General features: G+C 48.2%; 1 protein-coding gene across 4 annotated transcripts in view; it reads right to left on the reverse strand.

Moving 5' to 3' along the window:
• Positions 1–26,849, reverse strand: part of COL26A1 (collagen type XXVI alpha 1 chain) — a 166,641-nt gene that overhangs the window by 70,702 nt on the left and 69,090 nt on the right. For 3 of the 4 annotated variants that reach the window (XM_042239808.2, XM_060406001.1, XM_027961591.3), the window contains exon 3: positions 23,490–23,593. In XM_042239808.2, the coding sequence (XP_042095742.1) occupies positions 23,490–23,593 (104 nt within the window). The remainder of the gene's footprint in view (positions 1–23,489; positions 23,594–26,849) is intronic. The other variant, XM_027961592.3, reaches the window with a different exon arrangement.

The raw sequence follows: 26,849 nt of genomic DNA on the forward strand, positions 1-26,849 counted from the left end.
TAAATTAAGAGTTTAACTTGACTATTTGGATGGTAAGAGGTACTAAGGGTTACTGAGCCAAGTTCACCTGCCTCCACAGAGGAACAGTGTGCCATTTTCCTTGGCTTACGTGTTTTCTGCAGAGATGGAAGGTACACATTTATCAACACTCTCTGAGGACTTCTTTGGTGGTTTGGTGGCTAAGACTCCACGTTCCCAGTGCAGGGGGCCCAGGTTTGATCCTTGGTCAGGGAAGGAGATCCCACATGCTGCAACTAAGAGTTTGCCTGCCTCAACAAAAAGATGCCCTGTGCCACAACTAAGACCTGGCACAGCCGAAAAACAAACAAACAAACAAACACTCTCCCGAAACCCCACTGAAGTGACAGGAAGCATTCTGGGGGTTGGGTTTTTTAAAAAGATATAAATTGACAAGGATGAAGAAAATAGGAGAGAAAGCGACTGCAGCAGAAATGTGAAAACTGAAAAACAAATGCAGAAATGGGAGCTGCCTTTGCTGACCCAGGGGTTGCCTCCTGAGTCAGCAGCGAGACGGGCCGAGGAAAGCTCGTCTCCCTTCCACAGAGGGCGGTGCATCAGGTGCTGAGAAAAGGGATGTTCTACAGGGGTGCTAAAAACAGGACAGAAGTGAAGTCTGCAAGGAAGAAGACGTTTCAAGGTACTCACATCCTCTCAGGCAGAAAATTGGAAACTTACTCTCCGGAGAGGAGAGAAGAAGGATCTTGTGATGGAATGATACCAGGTGTGAAGGAGGGTGAGGGAGCCCTTCTGAAAGCCCGCGGGTTAAGTGCAAGTTAACACCGAAGGGTCAGACCTGTCCCACCCATCCCTCGCTCCCCACACCGCCTGGCCTCAGCTTCCACTGTGCAGGCGGCCAGACGCACACCCTCCAAGTCCAAGATTAGACAGATTATCTCACGGGAATCTAACCAGTCCACGAGAACATCACAGAGGGTTTATTACACACTCACTGCACATCTGCACACTCACACACAAACCTCACACACTAACACACACATGTGCACAGACTTTACACACATCACTACGCACACAGCACACATATACCACACAGATGCACAGTCCACTCACCAACACACATATCCCCCATGTGCTCACATGCATCACAGGCACCCACCATGCACAGACAGCGCAGCCACCCCTCACACACGCCTGCACTTGCACCAGTGCTACACATACACAGACCATATGATAGTCACCGCACACATCCCATACTCACGAGGCACACGCACGCATCATGAACACAACACAGATGCGAACAGCCCTGCTCTGTGAGCCCACCCTGTGACCTTGACCCTGGCCCTTGGTCTCTGAATGAGGCCTCTGGAGACCCATCCTTCTGCCAAACCAACCCAGCTGGCGACCTGCTTTTCTTCACCCTGCCCAGGGCTTCTCCCTCACAGCTCGGGGAGCCCAGAGCTGGCTACAGCCACGGAGCAACCCTGCATATAATCATTCATTCACTCATTCATTCATGCCTTACTGAGTGTGGAGGAAGTCCAAAGGCAGGACCTGGTTGTGATGTCCTCTTGGAGCAAAGTGACTTGCTCCAAGATCAATCACTTACTAACCGTGTGGCCTTCATCTACCCACTTAAGCATGTAGCCTCACCTTTCTCATCTGTAAAATGGGAGCACCGTGATGCCTGCCTGTTCCATGGGGTTACCAGGAAGGTAAAAGGAAATCATGTCCCAGGGCCAGGTGCCAGGCAGCACGTGTTTCTCGTGGGCCAGGCCCTGGTCTGGTTCCCTGGGTGCTCCCAGGAGCTGGGCACTTTTCAGGAGCCTCTAGAACCTCCTAAGACCCCTGCAGAGTAAGCCTCAATTTTCCCATTTCATTGATAGGGAAAGTGAGGCTCCAAGAAATCATTTGGTTGTCCAACATTTCGTAGCTAGGAAGTGGTGGGGCCAGATTTGACTGTAGGTGAAACCCCATTTTTTTCTCCTTAGGGGAGGCATCCTTGCAAACCAAAAAGCAGCAGAGAAAGATGCAACCCCCAGGCAGCTCAGAGAAAAGTTGGAAAGATGGAGATGTAGGCAACTGAGATGAGGAGAAGAAGGGTGGGAGGGAGACAGCGGGGATGAGCGGGAGGAGGAAACCCCGAGCCTGGGAGAGAAGCGCTGAAGGAGAGGCCCAGGCAATAAATAACTGTTCAAAGCAGAGTGAGGCATGGGGGTTCTGGAACATTCCAACCCAAGTCAGGAAATACAGCCCCCTCTGAGGGGAAGTTCAGGCAATGCTTGGCCCTAAAGAACATGTGAGAGGTTCTTGTGGGAACAGGGGACCCAGGGCCAAATGCACTCCCTCTGCAGAGCCCGAAGGTCCCAGGGAGGCCTCTCCTGCCCACGACACTTCAGTGGGAAAGAGTGAGGGTTTGCGCACGGACTCCAGTGTTCACGGGCTCCGCAGAGCAGGTGGGCACTTCATAAATGCAACAAGATGGTGAACCAGTTGGCTGGGGACAGACTGTCCTCCTCCCAGCTGCTCCGTGGCCCCTTGGGGGTCATTCTCCTGTGACATGAGGAACATGACCGTGGTCCACACATCCTGGGATCACAGAGCCTGTATCCTTCGCTCATGTGGTATATACTGTCCTATGGCACCGATGCCTTCCGAGACTGAATGGCTCCACCCACACGGCAAAGGCCTGAGCATCGTGCACTGGCAACCGCCCCATTCAAATGCTCGGTCATTCCTCTGCCTTGTGTGTGATTGCAGCGGAGCCCTCCTGCCGTGATGCACACTGGGGCATCTGGAAACAGACTCCTGCGTTGTGCCCCATGGCTGCTGGAGCCGTGGTATGTCATTCCACCAGATGCCAGGGCCTCCCCGCCTCAGATCTAGGGACCAAGGTAGGCATCCTCAGTGTACTCAGTACCACCAGCTTACAGAGGTGGTATTATAAAATGTTTATGTTTGACCTTCATCCCCAGTTCCTGGAATCCAGCTCCTAAAACCTTTGGAATTTCCAGAGTGATGGGAACCTGTTTTTTATTATTCATAAAGAGCTCCTTTCAAGCGCACCTGAGTTCATGCTAATCAGGTGACTCCAGGTGGGTCCCTAGAGGGCTTTAGGTTGGGCGCTGGTGACTGAAGGAACCAACCATTTGATCAGGAGGTTGGAATGTTCAGCCCCAGGCAAGCCCTCTGGGGAGGGGAGAGGGGCTAGAGACTGGCTTCAGTCACCAGGGGCCAAGATTAAATCAACTGTGTCTCTGTAATGGAACTTCCATAAAGATCCCAGAGGATGGGGTTTAGAGAGCTGGGTGGGTGAACAGACAGAGCTGGGAGGGCGGTGCACGCCAGAGGGTGCGGAAGCTTAGCACCCTCCCCATCCCTCAACCTGCGGCTGTTCCATTTGGCTGTTTCTGAGTTGTGTCTTTTATGATAAAACTGTAATGGTAAGTACAGTGCTCTCCTGAGTTCTGTGAGTCACTCTAGTGAATTATCGCACTTGAGGGGGTGTCATGGGAACCCACAGATTTGTAGTCAGCAGGGTGGCAGAGAAGGCCATGTAGCCTAGGGTCCTCAGTGCAGCTGGCAGCTGAAGTGGGCAGCAGCCTTGCGGGACTGAGCCCTTCACATGTGGGGTGTCCACTAACTCTGGGTAGTTGGTATCAGAACAGGAATTGGAGTGTCGAACCCCTAGTCACAGTCAGAGAACTGGAGAATTGGTGTTGGAACAATGTATTTGGTGTCAGAAAGAAAAAAACAAAAGCACAACAGTGTCCATCGTTTACAAAGACGTCCCCTCAACTTGTCATCGTTCAGTCGCTCAGTCGTGTCTGACTCTTTGTGACCCCATGGACTGCAGCACGCCAGGCCTCCCTGTCCGTCACCAACTCCCAGAGTTTGCTCAAACTCATGTCCATTGAGTCAGTGATGCCATCCAACCATCTCACCCTCTTTTGTCCCCTTCCCCTCAATTGCTACCGGCTTAACTTTCAGCCCTTTCCAGAGGAGACCCCAGGATCTCCAGGCCAGGCCCCCCTCTCGACAGCACGGCACTTCACAGCCTCTGAAGCTGCTCCTTTGCCTTGCCACATTTCTCATCACCAAAGCCACAGGAGGTAGGTCTTAAAATGCAAAAAGGCATTTCTTCTGCTCGACACACGTGTCTACTGCTTTGCTCTGCCAGGTCCTTAAGGATCAGGAGATGGAAACGTTTGTGCTGTGATGTTCTCTCCCTCTCTTGCACCCCCACTTTACAGATAAGGAAACTGAGGCCCTGTGAGGTTGAGATTTGCCCCGGGTCCACCCAGCTCAGCTACCAGGTCTCCGGAAACCAGCACTGGTCACTTCCTGCGCTGGAGGAAGCCGCCACCTGGGACCAGCGTCTCCATGAGTCCTGAGGGCCTTGCCCCAAGCACAGATGCCGGAAAGGAAGTGAAAAAGGAAGAAAGGGCCTCTCCTCCTTCTCCTCCTCCGAAAGCAGTCTTCCCCAGCACATGTTGGAGTCACAGAAATCTCTCGTTAAAGTTTTACAGTCTGACCACTGAACATGCTACTTTGTCTCCATAATTTATACCTGACCTGGGTGTCTAGACATGACATCATGGTAAGGTATGCCTCGTTCTGCGGGAAGTTTACAATAACCAGAGCTCAGCCTCGTTGTTACAACAGCCTTGCTTCTGCGGAGGAGAGCCCAGAACCACAGGCTCGCAGACCTCAAAGGCTCACCCCTCGCCAGCAGAGCAACCCCGTTTCCAGAGGAGAAACTGAGGGGCAGGTGGCTTAACGAAGGTCACATCCCCAGGAACAGTCTCGGCTTCTGGCCTCATGCTCCCAGCTCTGTCCACACCGCCTGTCACCTCCCAGCTTCCATTCCTAGCATCCTTGGTGCTGATCAGCTGCCTTGAAGCGGAATCTGGTTGGAGCCCAGCCCCTGGCTGCAGACCTCCTCTCCCTCAAGAACAGCACCTCGGCGGGTAAGATCATACGTGGCAGTTGACGCAGGAGGACTAAGGACCCTGAGGCCCTCTCCCTCTCGGGGCTGCTCAGCATCTCTGGCAGCTGAATGAACCCCACTTCCGTGGCCCCTGGTGCCTGGGAATCTATGGGTTAAATTTCACGCTGTGCTCAGACCTCAGTCACGTTCAAAAACAGCAAAGATTAAATCAACCTCCTCCCCCAACCTTTCTCTCTCTCACACACACACACACATGCACACACGCACACATAAGGCCCTAATAGAGATTTTCAGGTCCATTTCAGCCCTAAGCACCCATCTGCAGAAGGAAAAGACACCATGCTCAGTGGATGTATATTTCTGATACCTAGCACTTGGCATTGTACCCAACACTGGGCAAGTTGAGAGAACAATAATAGTAACAAGAGCCACTTATTAAGGGCTGCTGGTGCCCATCAGGTACTTTTTAATTCATCTCATTTGATGTGCAATAGAATTAATAAGTCTGTAAGACAAGTGTCATTGAGCCCACTTTACAGATGAGGAAACTGAGGTTCAGAGATAGGAAGTGACTTGCCCACAGAGCGAGGTGTGGAGACAGCATTTCAGCTCCTGGCCTAGGTTGACATCTGTGGTATTTCCACTGTACAGGAGAGTAAGAGATATGGAATCCTTCTACAGGGATAGACAGATTGTTTCACGGTGCTGGGCACCAAGCCCAGACCCCCTGTCTGTGAGCTCTAACTGGGAAATGGCCACCCTGGGCAAAGCAGGACCACAGCAAGCAGGGTGTGTGTGACCAAGCTTTCCTTTCCTCTGGTATGGGTGGAAAGTCATCGTCGCACACTGCCCAGGGTACCCTTGCCCTCAGCCAGCTGGCCTGGCTCACCCCACACTCCAGGGGATCATGGGTGGGCCCTTGGGGAGGTGAGACATTGTTCTCCACTCTGCTTGTCCTGTTGTAACATGACCACACTCTGCCCATGGGTTTCCGGTTACATGGGAAGGGTCCTGATGCTTTTATCACTGCAAGGCTCTTCCTCATATCTGTGTGGGCTGGGGCTCTCCCCTCCCCTCCCCAGCCCAAGCCCAGGAGCTAACTCTGTTAAAATGGTTCAGAGAGAACCTTCCTGAGCTCCCAGTGGACCCCAAGCTGGCCTTTGTTGGTCACATGGCACTGGAAGAAAAATATGTAAATGGAGCCCATAAAGCCCCACCCACTGATTCTAGTTTGGTTTATCCACCACCATCCCCAGGGACAGAAGAACCGGGCAGGGCAACGAGGATGGCGGCCAGGGTGGCCTGTATGATCTGGAGGAGGATTCGGGAAACCGAGTCTGCTCAGCAAGAGAGAGGCAGAGATACTGTATGATGGGAAACTGAAAGTACACAGCAGGGCTCACTCACACAGGCCCGGGATGAGACGCAGTATGTATGTATGCGTGCAAGCTCAGTCGTGCTAGACTCTTTGTGATCCCATGGACTGCAGCCCGGCTGGTTTCCCTGTCCATGGGATTCTCCAGGCATGAATACTGGAGTGGGTTCGCAAATCCCTGCTCCAGGGTATCTTTCTGATTCACGCATCAAACCTGAGTCTCTTGCATCTCCTGCACTGGCAGGCAGGTTCTTTATCACTGTGCCAGCTGGGAAACCTGGGGTGAGGTGCAGATGAGATACTAAAGAAGCTGCCTCTCAGGACTTCCCTGGTGGTCAGTGGTAAGACTCTGCATCCCCAGTGGAGGGGGCCCCGGTCTGATGCCTGGTCAAGGAACCAGATTCCACATGCCGCAACTAAGAGCTTACATGCCGAAAGTAAAGATACTGCACGCAGGATCCTGCTGCACCGAATAAATAAATAAATATTTTAAAAGAAGAAGCAGTTGTCTGTCTGAGCCCATCCACCCAGGACATGAGGACCCAGGTACCAAAAAGCAAGATGGAGAGAGGGATAGAGGAGTGGATAGATACATCACCAAGCAAATTTTGGGGGTGGGCCCCATGATGGGATTAGTGTGTGCCTTTACAAGAATAGGGGCTGGCTCAGATGGTAAAGAATCTGCCTTCAATGCAGGAGACCAGGTTCAATCCCTGGGTTGGGAAGATCCCTGGAGAAGGGAATGGCTACCCACTCCAGTATTCTTGCCTGGGAAATCCCATGGACAGAGAAGCCTGGCGGGCTACAGTCCATGGGGTCGCAAAAGAGGACACAACTGAGTAACTAATGAGTGAGTGAAGTCGCTCAGTCGTGTCCAACTCTTTGCGACCCCATGGACTGTAGCCTACAAGGCTCCTCTGTCCACGAAATTTTCCAGGCAAGAGTACTGGAGTGGGTTGCCATTTCCTTCTCCTGAGTAACTAATAACTTCCACCTAAAGAGACACCAGAGAGCTCTCTCCTTGTCCCTGTGTCGGACACAGCAAGGTGACAGCTTTCACTGAAAACCGAATCTGCCAGTATCTTTATCTTGGACTGCATGGCTTCCAGAACATTTGCAAAACAAATGTCTGTGGTTTAAGTCCCCTTGCTTCCCTGGTGGCTCAGACAGTGAATAATCCGCCTGCAATGCAGGAGACCTGGGCTCAATCCCTGGGTTGGGAAGATCCCCTGGAGAAGGGAATGGCTACCCACTCCAGTATTCTGGCCTGGAAAACTCCATGGACGGAGGAGTCAGGTGGGGTTCAGTCCATGGAGTTGCAAAGAGTCGGACCCGACTGAGAGACTTTCATTTTCACTAAGGCCCCCAGTCTGTGGAATTCTGTTACAATAGCCTGAGCTAAGCAAGCAGATGCAGTGAGCCCGTCATCGAGGACATGAGAATACAGTGTGCTGCCACCTCGTGCAGTCAAAGTGGGTCCAGCTTACCCCCAGGACACTAGTGCAGCCCAAGGGTGGCTGCCTGGAGGACAGCCTGGCCACAGCTCACAGAACAGTGCCTGGGGGGTGGGAAGAGTGAGCCTGGAGACGCCGGGCAGGACTCAGGCTTCCGCACCACCTCCTGGCATGGCTCCAGTGTGACCGGTGAGGATTACAGCAGGCACTGCGAGCACAGGCTCCTGCAAGCTCTGCCAGGTGATTTGCACAGCTGCTCCCGCGATCCCAGGAGTCTCAGCTCCCACCACCCCTTCCTCTCCAGGAAGGCTCTTAACCTCCCATCCTGAGAACTGGCCCCTCTCGGCCCCACCTTAGGAGCAACTGTAAGAAAATGTCCTGTCCAGTCTTCAGAAGGGCTGGGTCCCACCCACCTCCATTCTCTTTCAAGAAAAGACTGAGCTGAGAATCAGGATGGCAGCAGGTTTCAGCAGAGAAAGCCTAGTCCAGGGAACCCATTTCTGCCTGTCAATCCTGGTCTGTCCTTGCTGTCTGCTGAGATGTCCAGTCCACTCTTCTGGGGAAGGAGAGGATGGTAGCAGAGTCACGTCACTCCTTAAGCTCCTGGGTCACATGGGATGCCCTCCCTGGAAGCCCCTCCTCGGCGGGAGGCTCCTGGTTGGCTTGGCTCCATCTCACCCAGCAGACGCCTGTGTTCTCCAGTCCTCAGTACATCCAGGTTCTAGGACTGTCGTGATGGGTCCAGACTTCCCCCAGCCCTCCCCGTCTGTGACCTGGGGTCAAGACACAGAGGCCCCCGAAGAGAACATGAGGAGCTGTTGATGACACTGCAGTCCTGGGGGTCCCAGGAAGAGAAGCAGAAGCATCTAGAAGACGAGGCTGTCGAGTTGAAAAGGCTCCCTGAATGGGGCCTGTCCAGCACCACCCACCACGACAGGCCAAGGCTTCAAGAGCAGGCACGTCCCAAACAGTCAGCTGCATAGCCCTTGTGGGTCAGACTGGGGTAGACCAGTCGCCTCTGCCAGCCACTGGCTCCACCCAGTTTGAGACAGTATCATATGGATACTGTCTACTATGGTTGATGATATTGGCCAAGGCCCTCTTCCCCTCTCCTGGCCACAGCGTGGGTGTGATGTGCTCAGTCCCTGGGACCCTGGCCCCAGCTGGAAGGTTCTGGAAATGCTTCCCTGCAGCAGGCTGACGGCCCACCCAACTCCTCTCCAGTGCACCAGAGCCAACCCCAGCCACCCAAAGCCGACCCCAGCCACCGAAAGCCGAAGTATGTGACCTTGAGCCCTGGCGTGTGAACTTGGCCCCACAGAGGACCCTAACATGAAGCAGGAGGAAGAGGAAGACCAGCTCCCAGATCTGCTGAATTCATGAGACTCCTCCTCTCTTTATACTTTCCCCTCTTCTAACATCAGCACCCACCCCCACGGCCGACATCTCCCCGCCAACACGCAGGCCATGTGCCAGACAACCCTTCCACTCCTTTCCTGAGTGCTCTGGAGAGAAGCCCACTGGCATCTTGCAGGTCGCTTAGGGGATGAACGTGTTCTCCCTGGAGCCTCAGACACTAACTGAGGGACCAGGTCCTCCCCACACCCCCTGCCAAAGGCTGCGCTCGGCGGGTGGAACGCACATCTGCTGTCCTTTGCTCGGCCCCTCCTCCTCGCCCATGCACAGCCCTGTCTACCCCGACATCTCACCGCAGCGTGTTTGTGCCATTCCAGGCACACGTGGTCCGGCCCCTGGTCTCTGGGCTGGCTGATACTCACCTCTTGAGGAGGTGACTGACTACAGAGAGACAGAGCCTGACTGTCCTGGGCTCTACCAGCCTTTCCTAGATCTCAGCGGAGGCCCATCTCCCTCCTCGTGTTCAGCACATCACAGGGAGTGACAGGAGAGCCTTGTCTTGCACCTGGAGCCTCCGCCCTGGAGACACCCTGGATCCCAGCGGGAAACATCCGGTTCCCCCAGAGGTCATGTAACTCTGGCCAGGAGAGCCTCAGAAAATTAACCAGCTTCGCAACCATCTCCTGTGGCACCACGGCGGCCCCAGCCATGCCCTGAGAAATGCCCCTGAATGAAGCAGCAGTGGCCACAGGGAGTGCTGGGAGCCCTCTGGACGTGCAGACAGCCCAGCAGCTGAGCGCTGCGCCTGTGACCTGGGCCAGCCCCCGTGCAAGCTCTTTCCAGAAAAAGAACAGGCAGGTGACATCTGCGGATATTTACAGCCCCACACAGCATGACGGGAGGTGCCGAAAGATGCTCGCCTGACAGCAAAACCCATTTCGACGGCTGGAACCACTCCAGGCTGGGACGGAGTATCAAAGGGCCCAGAATCTCATCAGTGAGGCCACGCTGTCTGTTGAGGCTGTGAGCAGGAGCAGATGCTGAACAGAACAGATTCTCAGTTCACTCTCCCCAACAGGCCAGGGTCAGAAGTGTACCAAAGATGCCAGCAAAGAAGCAGGTGTTAGAAGCGGCCTAAGCAATTCTCTCCAGCTCAGCCAGTGAGAAAGCAATGGCCCTTTATTCTTCCCATCACTTGGTCTCCTGCTCCTCCATGGGCTCCAGCAAGGCCTCACATAGATAATAACGTTTCTCTAAGCCTCAGTTACTCGCCTCTACAATGGGGAGAATCAGCCATCTGAACCTCTTATCACACACCTGTGAAAACTGCCTTGGTAATCTTTCATTCATTCATTCAAGAAATGTATTGGGTTCCAGCTCTTGGCCAGTGAATAGTGAAAAGACGCTCTGAGTGGTAAGTGGGGCAAAGGCTTTATCTTGCAAGTTGCCAGAAGACCCTGGAAGCAAGGAAGCTGAGGCGGGGAAGGTAGTTCTCCCAAAAGGCTTGTCCAAGAAAGGAAGCCCAAAACGGGATGGTGGTAAAGGATGACGCAGAGTCAATAAGACTGTTTTCTCAAAGCTGAGAAACCAGCGGGTGAGAAGATGGAGCTTATGAGGGTGAAGGGATGGTCGGGGGAGTGCAGATCTGAGAAAGTGAGCTGAGCTGGACGTGGAGGGCGAGGTCATGAACTGGAGGAAGAGCCTTCCCAATCTCTGCCCTCTGTGGGCCACACAGCACCTCTAACTTGCGTTTTGTTGCTGTTCTTTAGTTGGGTTCCACTCTTCTGTGCCCTCATGGACTGTAGTCAGCCAGGCTCCTCTGTCCATGGGATTTCCCAGGCAAGGAAACTGGAGTGGGTTGTCCTTTCCTCCTCCAGGGGATCTTCCCAACCCAGGGATCGAACCAGCGGCTCCTACATTGGCAGATGGATTCTTTACCACTGAACCACCAGGGAAGTTCCTAACATGCCTTTAGCAAAGCCCTTTACTTGGCAGTATTCTGATTATCTGCTCACACCTCTATCCCCAGCACCCTCCAGCACACTCCTGCCCCTTCTGTTTAGGAGCTCCTAAGGTCTCCTTTTCGTCAGTGTGACCCAAGCATCTTGCACAGCATCCAGAACCTCCAGGCTAATTTGAATATATGGTTCTACTGGCTTGTCCCCCTCCCTTTAATGGCAGCCGTGGTAACAAGTCTCAGAAACATCATCAGATTCCCTAAAATGCTGAGCTCTGCAGATTACCCAGGAGGCTACAGCCTCCTCCCAGGAGAACTCCTTCTGGCTTTGAACACTCAGCCATTTAAAACACAAACACACTCATACACAGAGCTCTAGCCAGAGGTGAAATGTCAGCATCATCTTGGACTCAAATCAGTCAGTTCAGTGCTTGGATGCACTAGCTGAGCTACCTCGCCCCAGGCCTGCCCTTGCCCATATGGAGGCCCAGAGGATTCATTTCCTGTCCTGGCCAGGACTCCAGTGCACGCACGCGCACACACACAACACACAGGAAGTATCCCCTGGTTGAATGAAACTTATCATCTCCTGATGAGTTTGTGCAAAGCTCCTCCATGACACCAAAGCAACATGAGATCTCACTTCTAAGACACCAGGGACCAGACCACAGCAGGTATTCCATGAAGGTGCCAGGTGAGAGTCCAGCTGATCTGTCCTTTGTGCTGGGGAAACTTTGAGTGGGATTGCCCCAATACCTTAAAGGTTGCCGGTTATTTAGAATAAGGAGCATTTAATCAGGAGCAAGAGATTCAGGTTTCAGCTCTGTATCAGCAATTTCTCAGCTGGATGACCTTGGCCAAGTTCCTGGTTCACAGGCATCTGTCTTCCTCACATGGCAGAAAGGGTGAGGGAGCTCTCTGGAGTCTCTTATAAGGTCACTAACCCCTTTCACAGGGCGTCCCAGGTGGCTCAGCAGTAAAGAATCCTCCTGCCAATGCAGGAGACATGGGTTCAGTCTCTGGGTCAGGAAGATCCCCTGGAAAAGGAAATGGCAACCCACTCCAATATTCTTGCTTGGGAAATCCCATGGACAGAGGAGCCTGGTGAGCTACAGTCGGTGGAGATGCAAAAGAGTCAGGCACGACTTAGCAACTCAACAACAACCAACAACAATCCCATTCATAAGAGTTCTACCTTCATGACCTAATTACCTGCCATGTTAAGTTGCTCCAGTGGCGTCTGACTCTCTGCAACCCTATAGACTGAAGCCCACCAGGCTTCTCTCAATTACCTTCCAAAGGCCCCTAATATACCTATATCTTGAGGAATGGATTTCAACATATACGTCTGGGAGGTGGACACAGATAGTCTGTAGCAACATCTGTACTGTGGAAATATAAAATAACGTGACTGAAAGACCTCCTGAAAGTACAAAATTTCAGACATGAGGGATACCGACGTAATTATACGATGTTGATAAAGGTGTTGGTATCATCTCTGCTGCCAGCCAGCTGAACTCACTGAAGGGACATCTGCTGGCAGAAGGCGGCTGAAGGAACACTTTCAAATGTAGCTCTAGTGATGAAGTAGTGGTCCTGTCCCAGGATTAAAGCCGACTCCTTTGATCAGCACCGGCAGCAATCATATTCCAGGTACAGTCAATCAACAGCCTTCACAGATACTAAGTACCAGCACTGTGTCAGGTACCACAATGGGAAGTCAGTCATGACAACACTCTATCCTCCAGAATTTCTCAACCTGTCCACAACACTGTAACAAGCGACCTTTCTAGGGACTTGTTTGGCAGTATGATTCATAGTCCTTGATGTGGTGTATATGCTCCTTGACCCAATAATTCTGCTTAGGAATTTATTCTAAGGAAATCACTAAAGGTGCGGACAAAGATCTAACTAAAAAGATGGTCACAAAGTTCGAGTGCTAGTAGGATGGAGTAGCTTGTGTCAGACTAATTCCACTTAAGATAAAAATAACAAACTCTAGATAAAATTTTTAAACAACTATTTGGAGGCACTAAAGAATAACAAAAAGCCAGCAGAAACTGGTGGGAATTCAAAACTTGCAAAAAAAAAAAGAGAATAGCACTGAGTGAATACCACATTACATGGCTTTTCCCTCAAGGGCATACCCCAGTTCAGGCAATGCAGGGTTGGCCAGAATGCAAATCAAAAACTGCAGTTGTTTAGTCTTAAGGCTGCCAGGGAACCTGGAAACTGGGGAAAGAAATCTAATTAGAGAAGAACAATATGGAGCTGAGAGCCTTAAACTCTGTGTACAAACTACCCTGAAATCCTTGGCTGACCCCTGAACTGTGCATGTGCAGGGGAGATTCCAATGAGCTTAGCAGAGAACAACAGTGGGGAAGCTACAAAAGCTAAGCAGATGTATCAGCTGCTGTCTAATAAAAGGAAGATGACCGAGAGCTTGAGTCTGTCCAAGTTAGGGGGCTTAATAAACACCTTAGTTAGGTGTTTATTATTATAGTGTGCCTTTGAAACCACAGAAAGGCTACGCCTTAGGTAAAAAAGCTGTATCCCAGGTCTAAGAGCTTTACATATCCACCCCAATAAAGTATAAAAACCAAGCCTCCATAAATGTACAGTGATTTACCTGTTTGCTGCACAAAAGTCAACACTCTCCCCAAAAATCTGAATCTCTGGAGCATATCGTTTAAAGTGTCCAGTAGACAAGCAAAAGCTATTAACATGGAAGGAAGGAAAGGGAATGAAAGAGAGAGATAGAGAAAGAAGTAAGTGCTACCCAAGTCAAAAGTGTCAATACAAACAAACCATATGATGACCCAGATGTTGGAAATAGAAGACAAGGACTTAAAAGCAGCTATTACATACACATTCTTGGATACAAAATTAAGTTATGGTCACAATGAGTGAACAGATGGGGAGAGCTTATCAGGGAAATATAAACAAAACAAAAAACTACACATATATACCCACATGGAAATTTCAGAACTGAAAAGTATAATATCTGAAGTGAAAATTCCACTGGAGGGCTTGACAGCAGCTTGTAAAGTCATAAGAGTCAATGAACTGGACGACAGATCAATAGTAATTATCCAACCTGAAGAAAGAAGGGGAAAAAACACAGCTCCTCAATGACAATTTCAAGCAATCTAACATGGATGCAAATGGAATCTTAAGAGGAGGGGAGAGACTAAAGCAGAAAAATACATTTGAAGAAATAATGCACAAGATTTTCCACATATGCTCAAAAAACACTGACTCGCAGATTCAAGAGGTTCAAAGAAACCCAAGCAAGATTTTTAAAATCCCACTTGGTAACATCATAGTCAAACTGCTGAAAGGCAAAGATAAAGAAAAATCTTAAAAACAACCCAAGGAAACATTCCTAGTGGGGAAACAACATGATTCCAGCAGACTTCTCACCTGAAATAATGGATGCAGAAAGACAATAGAATGACCAACCTGTTTAAAATAACAGAAAGAAGAAAAAAAAATCAATCCGCAATTATAAACTCAATAAAAATATTCCACAAGTTACGCCAGTCTATGTCTGACGCAGGATACAGCATGCTTGGGGCTGGTGCATGGGGATAACCCAGAGAGATGTTATGGGGAGGGAGGTGGGAGGGGGGTTCATGTTTGGGAATGCATGTAAGAATTAAAGATATTAAAATTTAAAAGAAATTTAAAAAAAAAAGAAAAATCCTAAAAAAAAAAAGTAAAAAAAAAAATATTCCACAAGTTAATGGGAAATGAAGTATTGTAGACAAAGTGGAGAAACTACAGCCCTTGTACATTGCAGGTGGAAATGTGAAATGGGGCAGCCATTATGAAAACAGTCTTACAGTCCCTCAGCTAGTTAAACAGAAAATTACCATATGACTCAGAAACCCCAACCCTAAGTATACATCAAAAAGAATCGAAAACAGGTGTTCAAACAAAAACTTGTATGTGAATGTGCAAAGCAGCACTAATCACAATAGTCGAAAGGTGGAAACAACCCAAATTGTCCATCAACCGATGAATGAATAAACAAAAGGAGCGTATCCATCTAATGGAATAGCATTCATTATTCAGATACGTGCCACAACTTGGATGAAGCTTCAAAACATGATGTTAAGTAAAAGAAGCCAGACACAAAGGCCTCCTATTGAATGATTCCACTTATATGAAATATCTAGAGTAGGTAAATCAGTAGAGACAGAAAGCAGATTCGTGGTTGCCAAGCGCTAAGGGAAGGAGAGAATGAGAAATGACTGCTTAATGGGTATAGGGTTTCCCTTTGGGGTGATAAAAAATTCTGGAATTAGATAGCATGATGGTTGCAAAACACTGTGAATCTATTTACTACCACTGAATCACATGCTTTAAAGTGGCTGAAATGGTAAATTTTATGTTAAGTCATTGACTCAATGGACATGAATTTGAGCAAACTCTGGGAGATAGTGGAGGACAGAGGAACCTGGCATGCTACAGGCAATGGGGTCACAAAGAATCCAACATGGCTTAGCAACTAAACAACAAATGTATGTTTCTATAGATACAAATATCTGTAGATTTACAGACAGATAGATGATAGATAGATAAACATTAACACAAAGTAGATGCTAAAAAATTCTTTTTGAGTTCAGCGAATTCACTATAAGTAGATCTGTACTGTAAATAATGCTGGCGCAGAGGAAAAAGGAGTCTAGAAGAAAGGTTAGAGCTCCAGGAAGAAAAGAAAGATCACTGGAAATGATAACTACAGAAAAAAGGGAAGACTGTCTTTCCTTCTCTTCACTTCTTAAATAGTAATCTGACTGTTAATGCAAAAAGTATAATGTCGAATTGGAAAATGTCTAACACATTCATATTTAAAGCATATGGCAACAATGGCACGAAGAATGGAGGGAGCAGATAAATGAACTGTTAAAATGTTCTTTCATTTTACACGGAATAGCCCCATATTTAAGTTTGCTATGATAAGTTAAGGATACAGACTGTAGCCCTTTGGAGTACTAGTATATCATCCAGAGAAGTATAACTAAAAGGCCAATAAAGGAAAAGATGTAACTTCTGATTCCAGTCGTGGTAGACTAAATCATATTGAACTTGCCCTCCCATTATAAACAGCCAGAAAATGAGATGAAATTCATGAAACGAATGTTTACAGACATTGAACCATGTGGAGCAGTGATTCCTGAGAGAAGGAAAACAAACAGGGTGGTTCCTGGAAGCACTCTCCAGACTGGGGCACGTGGTGGTGGCACCAAGCAGAACACAGCCATCTGTCTGAACGGAAGAAAGAGAAATCAGAGTACAGGGAGGCTAAGGCAAATCTGGTGGGCGGAATACCAGAGAAAAGAGAATTACATAGAAAATTATTCATTCATGGGGTCAAAAGTTATTGAACTGTATACTTCTGCTGTATGTAAATTAAATACATGTAATGAGTTGTATGTAAATTACACTCCTATAAAGATTAAAAATGTGCAAATAATTATTAACATTAAGAAACAGAAAACATGCGTGGCCCTATATAGATGAAAGAGAATGAATTTGTTATCAAAAATTTCCCCACAAATGAAACTACAGGTCCAGATGGTTTCCCTGTGATTTCAAAGTTTTAATTAAACACTCAAGGAAAAAGCAATACAATCTTCAAAAAAAAAAAAAGAGTTTTCAGAAAACAGAGGAGGAAAAATTTCCCAGTTCTTTTTATGAGAACAGCTTAACCCACATAATTAAAAATTGATAGATAGTAGAAGGAAAGAAAACTACAGATAGACATCAAACATGGAAATATAAAAAAGAATAAAGTGTCCAAATGAACTTCATTCCAGTAATAATAAGGCTACTCCCAGGAACAAAGATTGGTTTAGTATTCCAAACCAATCAATGTGTTGCATTAACATAACAAAGGATAAAAGTATTATTACTTGAATATAGATGCAGAAAAAGCATTTGATAAGATTTAGCACCTATTCCTATTCCTGATGAATACTCTCAACCAACTTAGAAGTGACTGTCCTCATCTGATAAATAGCACACATAAAAAGTGTTAGTGGCTCAGTCGTGTCCAACTTTTTGTTGACCCCATGGATAGCCCGCCAGGCTCCTCCATCCATGGACGTCTCCAGGCAAGAGTACTAGAGTGTGTTGCCATTTCCTTCACCAATACATAGAAAACCTACTGCTAATAACATATTTAATAATAAATTTTGAAATATTGAGAACTTCTCCCCTATGATCAGGAACAAGTGTATCTGTTCTCACAACTTCTATTAAACATTTTACTAGACATTCTAGTCAGTCCAGTAAGGCAAGAAAAGGAAATTAAAAGCAAAATATTTGAAAAGAAAAAGCAAAAATGTTTTTAGTCACAGAAAACATGATAGTTTATGTAGAAAATCCAAACAAATCAATATATAAGCTATAATCAATATGTAAGAATTAAAAAATGGATTTAGCATGGGTTTCAGACACAAAGTCAATAATCAAAAATCAAATATATTTCTATATACTATCAACAAAATAATTATAACATGAAAACTTTAATCCCATTTTTTAGAAGCACCAAAAAAAAGAACTACTTATAAATACATCTAATAAAAGATAAGAAAGCTGTCTACTGTGAAAACTACAAAATATTGCTGAGAAAAATTAAAGCCTTATATAAATGCAGAGCAATATCATGTTCATGAATCGGAAGATTCACCATTAAGAGATCCATTCTCCCCAAACTGGGTCTGCATATTCATCACAATCCTAATCTCAACCCAATAAACATTTTTGTAGACATTAATAAATGGACTGTAAAATTTTTATGGAAATGCAAAAGAACTAGAGTGGTCAAACCAGACTTTAAAAAGAAGAAAACTAGATTTACATATCATTCCATCCTTACTAGAACAGTTCAAGTGAAAAAAACTAACAACACCAAATATTGGTGAGAATGGGGAACAGCTGGAACACACTATGCTCCTAGGAGTACAAAACGTTAACACTTCTTTGGAAACAGTTTGGCTGATTTTATTATTATTATTAAACAATTCAAAAATGAGCAGAAGTCTTGAACAGACACAAAAGAAGATATAAGAATGGTTAGTAAGCACTCAGATAGGCATACAGAAAGATGCTCAACATCTTAGGTCAACAGGCAAGAGCCAATTTGAAAGCATTTCATACCCATTGCTGCTGCGGCTTAGTCGCTTCAGTCGTGTCCAGCTCGGTGTGAACACATGGACTGTAGCCCGCCAGGCTCCTCTGTCCGTGGGGATTCTCCAGGCAAGAATACTGGAGTGGGTTGCCATGCCCTCCTCCAGGGGATCTTCCCAACACAGCAATAGAACCAGGGTCTCCTGCATTGTAGGTGGATTCTTTACCAGCTGAGCTACCAGGGAAGTCTCACTTCATACCCACTACAATGGCTACAATTAAACGCTGACAACACCAACTGTTGACAAGGATGTGGAGCAATTAGAACATACTTTGCTGATAAGAGTGTAACATGGTAAAAACCACTTTAGAAAACAGTTTGACTCTTAAAAAGTTAAACGTACATCACAACCTAGCAATTCCACTTCTAGGGATTTACCCAAGGGAAATAAAAACAGACATGTTGATAGAAAGACATAAACAAGACTGTTCACAGAAGCTTTCTTCATAAAGGCGAAAACTATAAACAACGCAAACATCTATCCACAGGAAAACGGGTGAATAAAACTGGTTATTTTTACAATTGGACGGGCTTCCCAGGCGGCAGTACTGGTAAAGAATCTGCCTGCCAGTGCAGGAGCCAGAAGAGACGTGGGTTCAATCCCTGGGTCAGAAAGATCCCCTGCAGAAGGGAGTGGCAACCCACTCCAGTATTCTTGCCTGGAGAATCCCATGGTCAGAGGAGCCTGATGGGCTACCGTTCACAGGGTTACAAAGAGTCGGACATGACTGAAGCGACTTAGCACATACGTATGCATACAGTGGAACAATTCTCAGTAACAAAGAAACTACTGATACACATATAAGGACATGAATAAATCTCAAAAACATCCTAAGTGAAAGAAAGCATGCACAAAAGAGTATATACTGTATGACTCCTTTTACGTGAAGTTCAAGCCTGGATAAAACTGATCTATGATGTTAGAAATCAGAATACAGGTTGTTAAGGGGTGGGGATTTTCTGCGAGGTGATATATGCATGTATCAAAATTCATCAAATTGTACACTTAAAATGGGTGTCCGCTGGTATACGCAAATTTTTTGTCAGTTAAAGAAAGACGTTTGCACCAAGATTATTAAAAAATTTTTAAGGGAAACAAGTTAAATATTTTCTAGTAGGGGGTTAGTTAATAAAGTGTGTACCCAAATTCTACAGCCATTGAAAATGATACTAGAGAAAGCAATCTATTGACAAGGAGAGGTGTTCATGACAGTCAACGTGAAAAAGAAAGTTATGAATGGTGTGCAGAGTGCAACAGACACGAAAGCACAGAGAAAGGTCTGTGGATCTCCCCTGGCGGTCCAGTGGCTGAGATCCGCCTTCCAATGCAGGGGGTGTGGGACCCAGGGTGTTCCCCTCATCGGGGAACTAAGATCTCACAAGCCACTGGGCAACTAAGCCCACACCACAACTAGAGAGCCCCGCTCCGCAATAAGTGAAGCCTATATGCCACAAAGAGAGAAAGCCTGCGTGCCACAGCACAGACCCAGGGCAGCCCTTCCCCAACTAAATAAAGGGTCTGGGGGTTTTTCTTCAACATAAGACTGGAGGTCACCTTGAGAGGTAAAATTCTGGATGTTTTCACTTTTCTACACCCAACACGTACTTGCTTGTGCAATAAGGAAAAAATATTTCTAGATAGATGCAGATATTACAGTTAATTCTCCTTATTCAGGGTAGCCACATTTCATCAAGTCCCCGGGAGAATCCTGAATCAGTGACTATTGAACCATCGCTTGTAGGGGAAATACAGGATTAGATTCCTGTGAGCCTCAGGTCACAGCATTTTCATCAACTGATCAATACGATCAGTACATAACCTTGTTTTATGTGGGCTTCCATCTGAGGACATCTTATTGAATATATATTGTAGACTCACTGACATTTAACCCACAGCCAATAGCAGCACTGTATACTCATGCCAAACAAAGCTTACTTAACACATGTTATTTTCTCAGGAAGTCACATCAGAGTCTTTTTGCACTAAGAGCATTGCCCGGCGCTATGCTTGAAGATATTTTAGACAAGGATATCACTCCCCCCGCCAAAAAAAAGAAAAGCACAAAAATACGAAAAACACGGCACTAAACAGACTGTGAAAAGGACGCTTGTTTGCATGAGAACTGAAACCAGGAAGCAGGGGAGCCATCCGGTTCAACCTCCTAACATGGGAACACACACGAGGCGACTCAAATTTTTTATCACTCTGCACACAGCTCTGAATGGCCACAGAAATGCTTCAGGTATTAATTTGGGTTACAAATAAATTTTAGTAAAATTCACAAATGCAGAATCCTCAAATAATTAGGATGGGGGACTTCCCCTGTGGTCCGGGTGGCTAAGGCTCCATGCTCCCAAAGAAGGGGGCCTGGGTTCAATTCTTGGTAAGGGAACTAGATCCCACATGCCACAAGTGAGAGTCTGCATGCTCCAACTAAAGATCCCGCATGCTGAAACTAAGATCCGGCACAGGCAAATAATTAAATAAAAACATATTTTTTAAGTAATTAGGATAGACGGTATATAGACGTGAGGCTTCCCTGGTGGTTCAGTTGGTAAAGACTCTGCCTGCAATGCAGGAGACCCGTCTATGAAGGAGAGCATTCCCAAGCCTCGGGCCAGCACTCCTGGGGCATCCAGGGAGGAAATAGAAGGGGAGACGGAGCAGAGGGAAACAGGTCCAGAGACAGGCTATCTGGGAGGCGGGAGCCACCTACCCAGGCAATCCCAGCCCAAGTTGTAAAACCAGAGACCTGACAACTTGGAAGGAAGGCCAGACACATCAGAAAAAATAAGGCACTTCTCCTGGGGAATCTCATCTGAGGCAAAGCGAAACCACGGAGGAGGGCACCTCTGACCTGCGGGCTTTCCAGAGAGGTCAGCCTGGGAACTGAGTGGGAGTTCACAGTCCAGGCCCCTCCACAACCATCTCAGGAATGTATCTGAAGTCACAGACACCGCTCTGACTTCACCTGACATTATGGGTTTATCCTTGGGAATGTAAAGTCATTACCAGGGCTTCCAGAAGCCAGTCCCAACCTCAGTCGAGGGCCTCCTGCTCCCAGGAATCCCTCGAGCCCATAGGATCCCAGGACCCTCATGCTCACAGCTGGATAGGGACTGCTCAACCCCAAGGCTCCCTGAAAGAGGCAAACCTCATCCCAAGCCCTAAGATGCACACACGTCCTCATCGAGGCGGGCAAGTCTGGAAGATCCTTCCAGAGCGGAGGGCTGGCAGAGGCTCTGAGGCTCTGAGAGTGTCTTGCGATGTGCTGACACCTCTCACTAATTAGCTCAGGATGCCCAGACACTTCTGGTGAGTGCGCTGATAACCCACATCAGTGCTGCTGACCAGGGATGACCTTTCTTCTGAAGGGGAGGTACCACGCACTCTCAAGGGCAGGTACCTCTGGGGGCATTTAACCAGGTCAGAGTTACCCCATCTCCTCTCCCAGGAAGGGTGCGCCTCCGGTCCTGCTTGAACCTACTGCTGTCCTGGTGGGCAGAACCCCCCTGAGAACAGAGCTTGACCCCCAAACACCCCTGGCCTGATGCTGCTTGCCAAATGCTGTGCTTTGTCCATGCAGTCTACAAGAATTACCCAAAACATGTGCGTGGGCCCAAAAGGTGATGGCCCAACCTTTCAATGTCATAGAGCCCACTTCAGGGCATGGGTTATCCTGGGAGAAGGTCACCTTGTTTCCTTGCCATTCATCACAGGTTACAGCTCAGGTTCTGTGAAGTTGAAGGTTAACTTGTACAAAACTGCAGAGATGTAAATGATTTCTCGGTAGAGAGGGCAACCCCAAAGGTTTTGTTTTTATTGTTCTGTAGGGTCTAACTTGAGCTTCCCAGATGGCTTGGTGGTAAAGAACCCACTTGCCAGTGGAGAGAGACAGAGGAACTTGGCAAGCTACAGTCCATGGGGTCACAAAGAGTCAGACACGACTTAGCGACTAAACAACAGCAAATAGTGTTTTAACATAAATATAACTAAAATCAGGCTTCCCGGTGGCTCAGTGGGTAAAGAATCCACCTACAATGCAAGAGATGCAAGAGGCTCGGGTTCAATCCCTGGGTCAGGAAGATCCTCTGGAGGAGGGCATGGCCATCCACTTCAGTATTCTTGCCTGGAGAATACCCAGGGACAGAGGAGCCTGGCGGGCTACAGTCCATGGGGTCACAAAGAGCCAGACATGACTGGAGGGACTGTGCATACACACATAAGTAAAATCAGCAAGTCAGGGAATAAAAAAAAAGAAGAGGAAGGATCATGTTGTCAGAAAGTCAAGGTTGGGGACAGCTACTGTTTCCAAATACAAAACCGACTCCTGAGCTGGGACGGCCCAGCTCTTCTGGAGAACCGGGCGAGCTGCAAACCTGTTCATCAGGCTGCACGTGAGCCGGGTAGCAGTGGACTCTGACACCCCCTCTGATTCCTGCCTGAGCACTGCTTTCTGGCCCCTTCGGGCTGCAGAGCCAGACTGAGCCCAGGGCCCGGGGCTTGGAAGGGATACCTGGCCCTGGGCCTCGCCCTCTCTCTGAGCACCAACTGGGCAGAGGAGCTGCTGGGGTGAGGCCCTCCTGCTCCTTCCACCTACCAGGCCCATCTGCCTTATTCTACAACAGGTGCGGCTTCTAGGCTCACAGGTCCTCATCTGCATCTACTCAGAGCCGATATACCCAGCTCTGCCTGCCGCAGCTCCTGCGCGAGTCGGAGCCAGAGCAGAAAAAATAGGCTGTGCGTTGAATCTCCTCCCCAGGCCCGGGCTTATGATTCTCCTCTAGGCCTGGCCTGAGCAGTGCACACACAGACCCCACCTCAGTGGCCCCCGGGCAGGGTGTCAGGCTCACCCCAGTTGGCCGGTCCTGAGCATTTAGTTCAGAGATGCTTGGGAGAAAGAAAGAATGTGAAAAAGAGAGGAACTCCTCCCAGAAGGAGGGCAGGTAGGAGAGGAGCATCCAGAGACTCTGAGGACCGGTCTGGCCAGCAGCCTCCCCGACCCCCTTATTTAAAATTAGTAAAATGATAAACACAGTTACAGGTAAAGGACAATTCAGTACATTTAGCTGGATAATATACAAATTTACATATTCACAAGCACATAGCTCCTTCATCAACATTGACCATTTTAATCCATGTAGTCAAAGTCTTCTGGCATCCCAGAATTTTTATCGATTTTATTTTCTCCAAATCGAAATTTTCCCCAGAGACTCACCCTCATCACAGTTGCTCCCGGTAAAGCCAGGGCAGCACCTCCATTCCAGCGCCGTCACCGTGCGGTAGGACACTCTGTATGTGGGTCTGATCAGAGTCCTGTAACTAACACAAGGGCAGCATCAGGACAGTGTGAGGGCCCCACTCCGCCCACCGCAGACCGCACTCCTGCAGAGACCACCCAGCCCAGCCAGACACAGAAACACAAATATCATATGATATCGCTTTTATATAGAATCTAACAAAAATGAACTTATTTATAAAACAGAAACAGACCCCACACGCATAGCAACTAAATTTATGGTTGGCTCAGATGGTAAAGAATCTGCCTGAAATGTGGGAGACCCAGGTTCCATTCCTGGGTCGGGAAGATCCCCTGGAGAAGGATCTGGCAACCCACTCTAGTATTCTTGCCTGGAGAACCCCAGGGACAGAGGAACCTGGTGGGCTACAATCCATGGGGTCACAAACAGCTGGACCTAACAAAGCAACTTAACACACACATACACACACACACACACACAAAGGGGATGGAGGGATAAATTAGGAGTTTAGGATTAACAGATACACACTACTACAAATAAAATAGATAACCAACAAGGAGCTACTGTATAGCGCAGGGAACTACACTCAGTATTTTGTAATAACTTCTAAGGGAAAAGAATCTGAAAGAGAATATTTGTACGGGCTTCCCAAGTGGCACAGTGGTAAAGACTTCGCCTGGCAATGGAGGAGACAAAGGAGACAGGGGGTTCAATCCCTGAGTTGGGAAGATCCCACAGAGCAGGAAATGGCAATCCACTCCAGTATTCCTGCCTGGGAAATCCTATGGACAAAGAAGCCTGGCGGGCTACAATGGGATCGCAGAGTCAGACACGACTGAGCACCCTCACGTACGTGTAAAACTGAACCACTTTGCTGCACACCTGAAACGGTGTAATTTACACACTGGAAATCAACTATACTTTAAAAAAAGAAAACATACATATGACTGATTATCACAAGGGGCAAAAGTCCAGCTTTATGATTCAATTTCCATCCCGGCTTGATGAAGTCTGCACAGCTTCCTCTTGAAAGCAAAACTGCGTGACTTCACAGAACTTGCATCTGCTGACACCAAGCAACTTAATCATGAATGGGAAAATTATGAATTAATTGAGAGCAGCAGGCGTGATGTTTTTAGGCACACTGTTGACAGGAAAACACATAAGTCATGTTTCGAATTTCAGAAATAGTGCGCTAAATCTGAAAAATCCTGTTACACGAATTTTTCTTTGGAAAAATAAAAAAAAAAATCCTCTCCCTTGTGTTTCATAAACATTCCAGCAAAGCCGCTTCCCCCTGGAGCTCTAAGTTGGGGATAGGGGAGGCGGAAGTGTTGGCAGGGCGCAGCCAGGCAGGGGCTGGAACCTTCAAAGTGAGGGGACGGGAGTCTGCAGGGAAAGGTGCCCAGGGGCAAACCCAGGCCTTGGGGACTCTCAGATCCATGGCAGGAAGATCTCAGGAAGCAGCTGGCATAGGCCACTGGGGTAGGGGGTGGGAGGGCAGAGGACCAGTCAATGTCACCACTCCTCACAGCAAGGGACCTGATGAGACACAGCGGGGTAGGTGAGCCTGGGTCCAAGGAGTCCAAATAGACTGTCTGCATAAGAAATATGGTATCACTGCCTCAACGGACATGAGTCTGATTAGACTCTGGGAGTCAGTGATGGACAAGGAGGCCTAGTGTGCTGCAGTCCATGGGGTTGCAAAGAGTCAGACACCACTGAGCGACTGAACTGAACTGAACTGATAAGAAACATACACCATTTCTCACCCACGCGTTCACTCACACGCTCACACACTCACACACACACACATACACACTCACACTCTCACAGCTGCTTCTTGCTGCAGATCTCCCAGCCAGAAACAGGCCCATCTGGGAAAAGGAAGATGCTTTAATTTCAATTTAAAATGTCATTTTTTTTTTTAGTTGGAATATATAGTTGCTTTGGGGCTTCCCTGATAGCTCAGTAGGTAAAGAATCTGCCTGCAATGCAGGAGACCCAGGTTTGATTCCTGGGTTGGGAAGATCCCTTGGAGAAGGAAATGGCAACCCACTCCAGTATTCTTGCCTGGAGAATCCCACGGACAGAGGAGCCTGGTGGGCTACAGTCCATGGGGTCACAAGAGTTGGACACGACTTAGCGACTAAACGACCACCATAACTGCTTCACAATGTACAGCAAAGTGAATCAGCCACACTGATTCATATATGTGTCAGCATACATCCCCTCTTGCTTGGATTTCCTTCCCATTTGGGTCATGACAGAACGTTGAGTAGAGTTCCCTGGGCTACACAATTGGTTCTCCCCTTTCTGGCCACACTGCATGGCGTATGGGATCTTAGTTCCCTGACCATGTCCCATCCATTGAAAGGGCAGAGTCTTAACCACTGAACTGCCCGGGAATCCCCTCAGTTCTCACCAGTTCTCCATTATACACATTAATAGTGTATTTATGCCAATGTCCCCAGGAGGAGGGCATGGTAACCCGCTCCAGTATTCTTGCCTGGAGAATCCCACAGACAGAGGAGCCTGGTGGGCTATGGTCCACAGGGTCCCAAAGAGTCAGACACGATTGGAGTGACTTGGCACACACCCCTGCATGCCAAGCCAAATCTCAGTTCTAAAATTAATTCTTAAAGGCAGATTGTTGCTCTGGCTAAGAGGGGCTGGGAAAGCGACGGAACTCCTCCCATAACCACAGCACCAAGGGGTAGATGGAGCCCCGGGCAGAGGGGGCACCAGCTGAGAATTTAGAGTCCTGACCCTAATTCACGATGGGAATGGCGCACGTTCCGGAACCTCCCTGAGCCTGTTTCCTGGTTTGCATGCTGAGGACCAGGATGCTGGGCGTGAGGCTCAATGGAAGGGCACATGTGACAGCAGAAAGGGATGTGTAGATGCCAGGTTTGCAAAATACAGACCTGACCTCATTCCTCCTGGCCCACACCCTTTGGTCATCCCCACTGTGGTCAGGAGACAGCCTGAGCGGTTCAGCCCCGGAGACCAGCCCTTCTGCAGCTGCCACGGCTGCCCCCAGGCCCCTTGTGCTGTAGGCTGCCCCTCGGCCTCCAGCCCGGGAGCCCTCCAAAGAGCTCTTCACTGTGTGCCTTGAGTGATGACGGTGACAAAGTGATGGCAGATACAATGAGAGCTTTGAGTGCTTGCCACGTACCAGGCACTGTTCTGACACATAACAACCCTAACAGGGGGATGCTATCACCATTCCTAATTCACAGATAAGGAAACCAAGGCATTGAGAGCTTCAGTAACTCTGCAAGGTCACACTGCTAGAAGGTGATGGAACTACATTC

Source organism: Ovis aries, chromosome 24 (assembly GCF_016772045.2).
Source record: "Ovis aries strain OAR_USU_Benz2616 breed Rambouillet chromosome 24, ARS-UI_Ramb_v3.0, whole genome shotgun sequence".
In the NCBI taxonomy this organism is placed as follows: domain Eukaryota; kingdom Metazoa; phylum Chordata; class Mammalia; order Artiodactyla; family Bovidae; genus Ovis; species Ovis aries.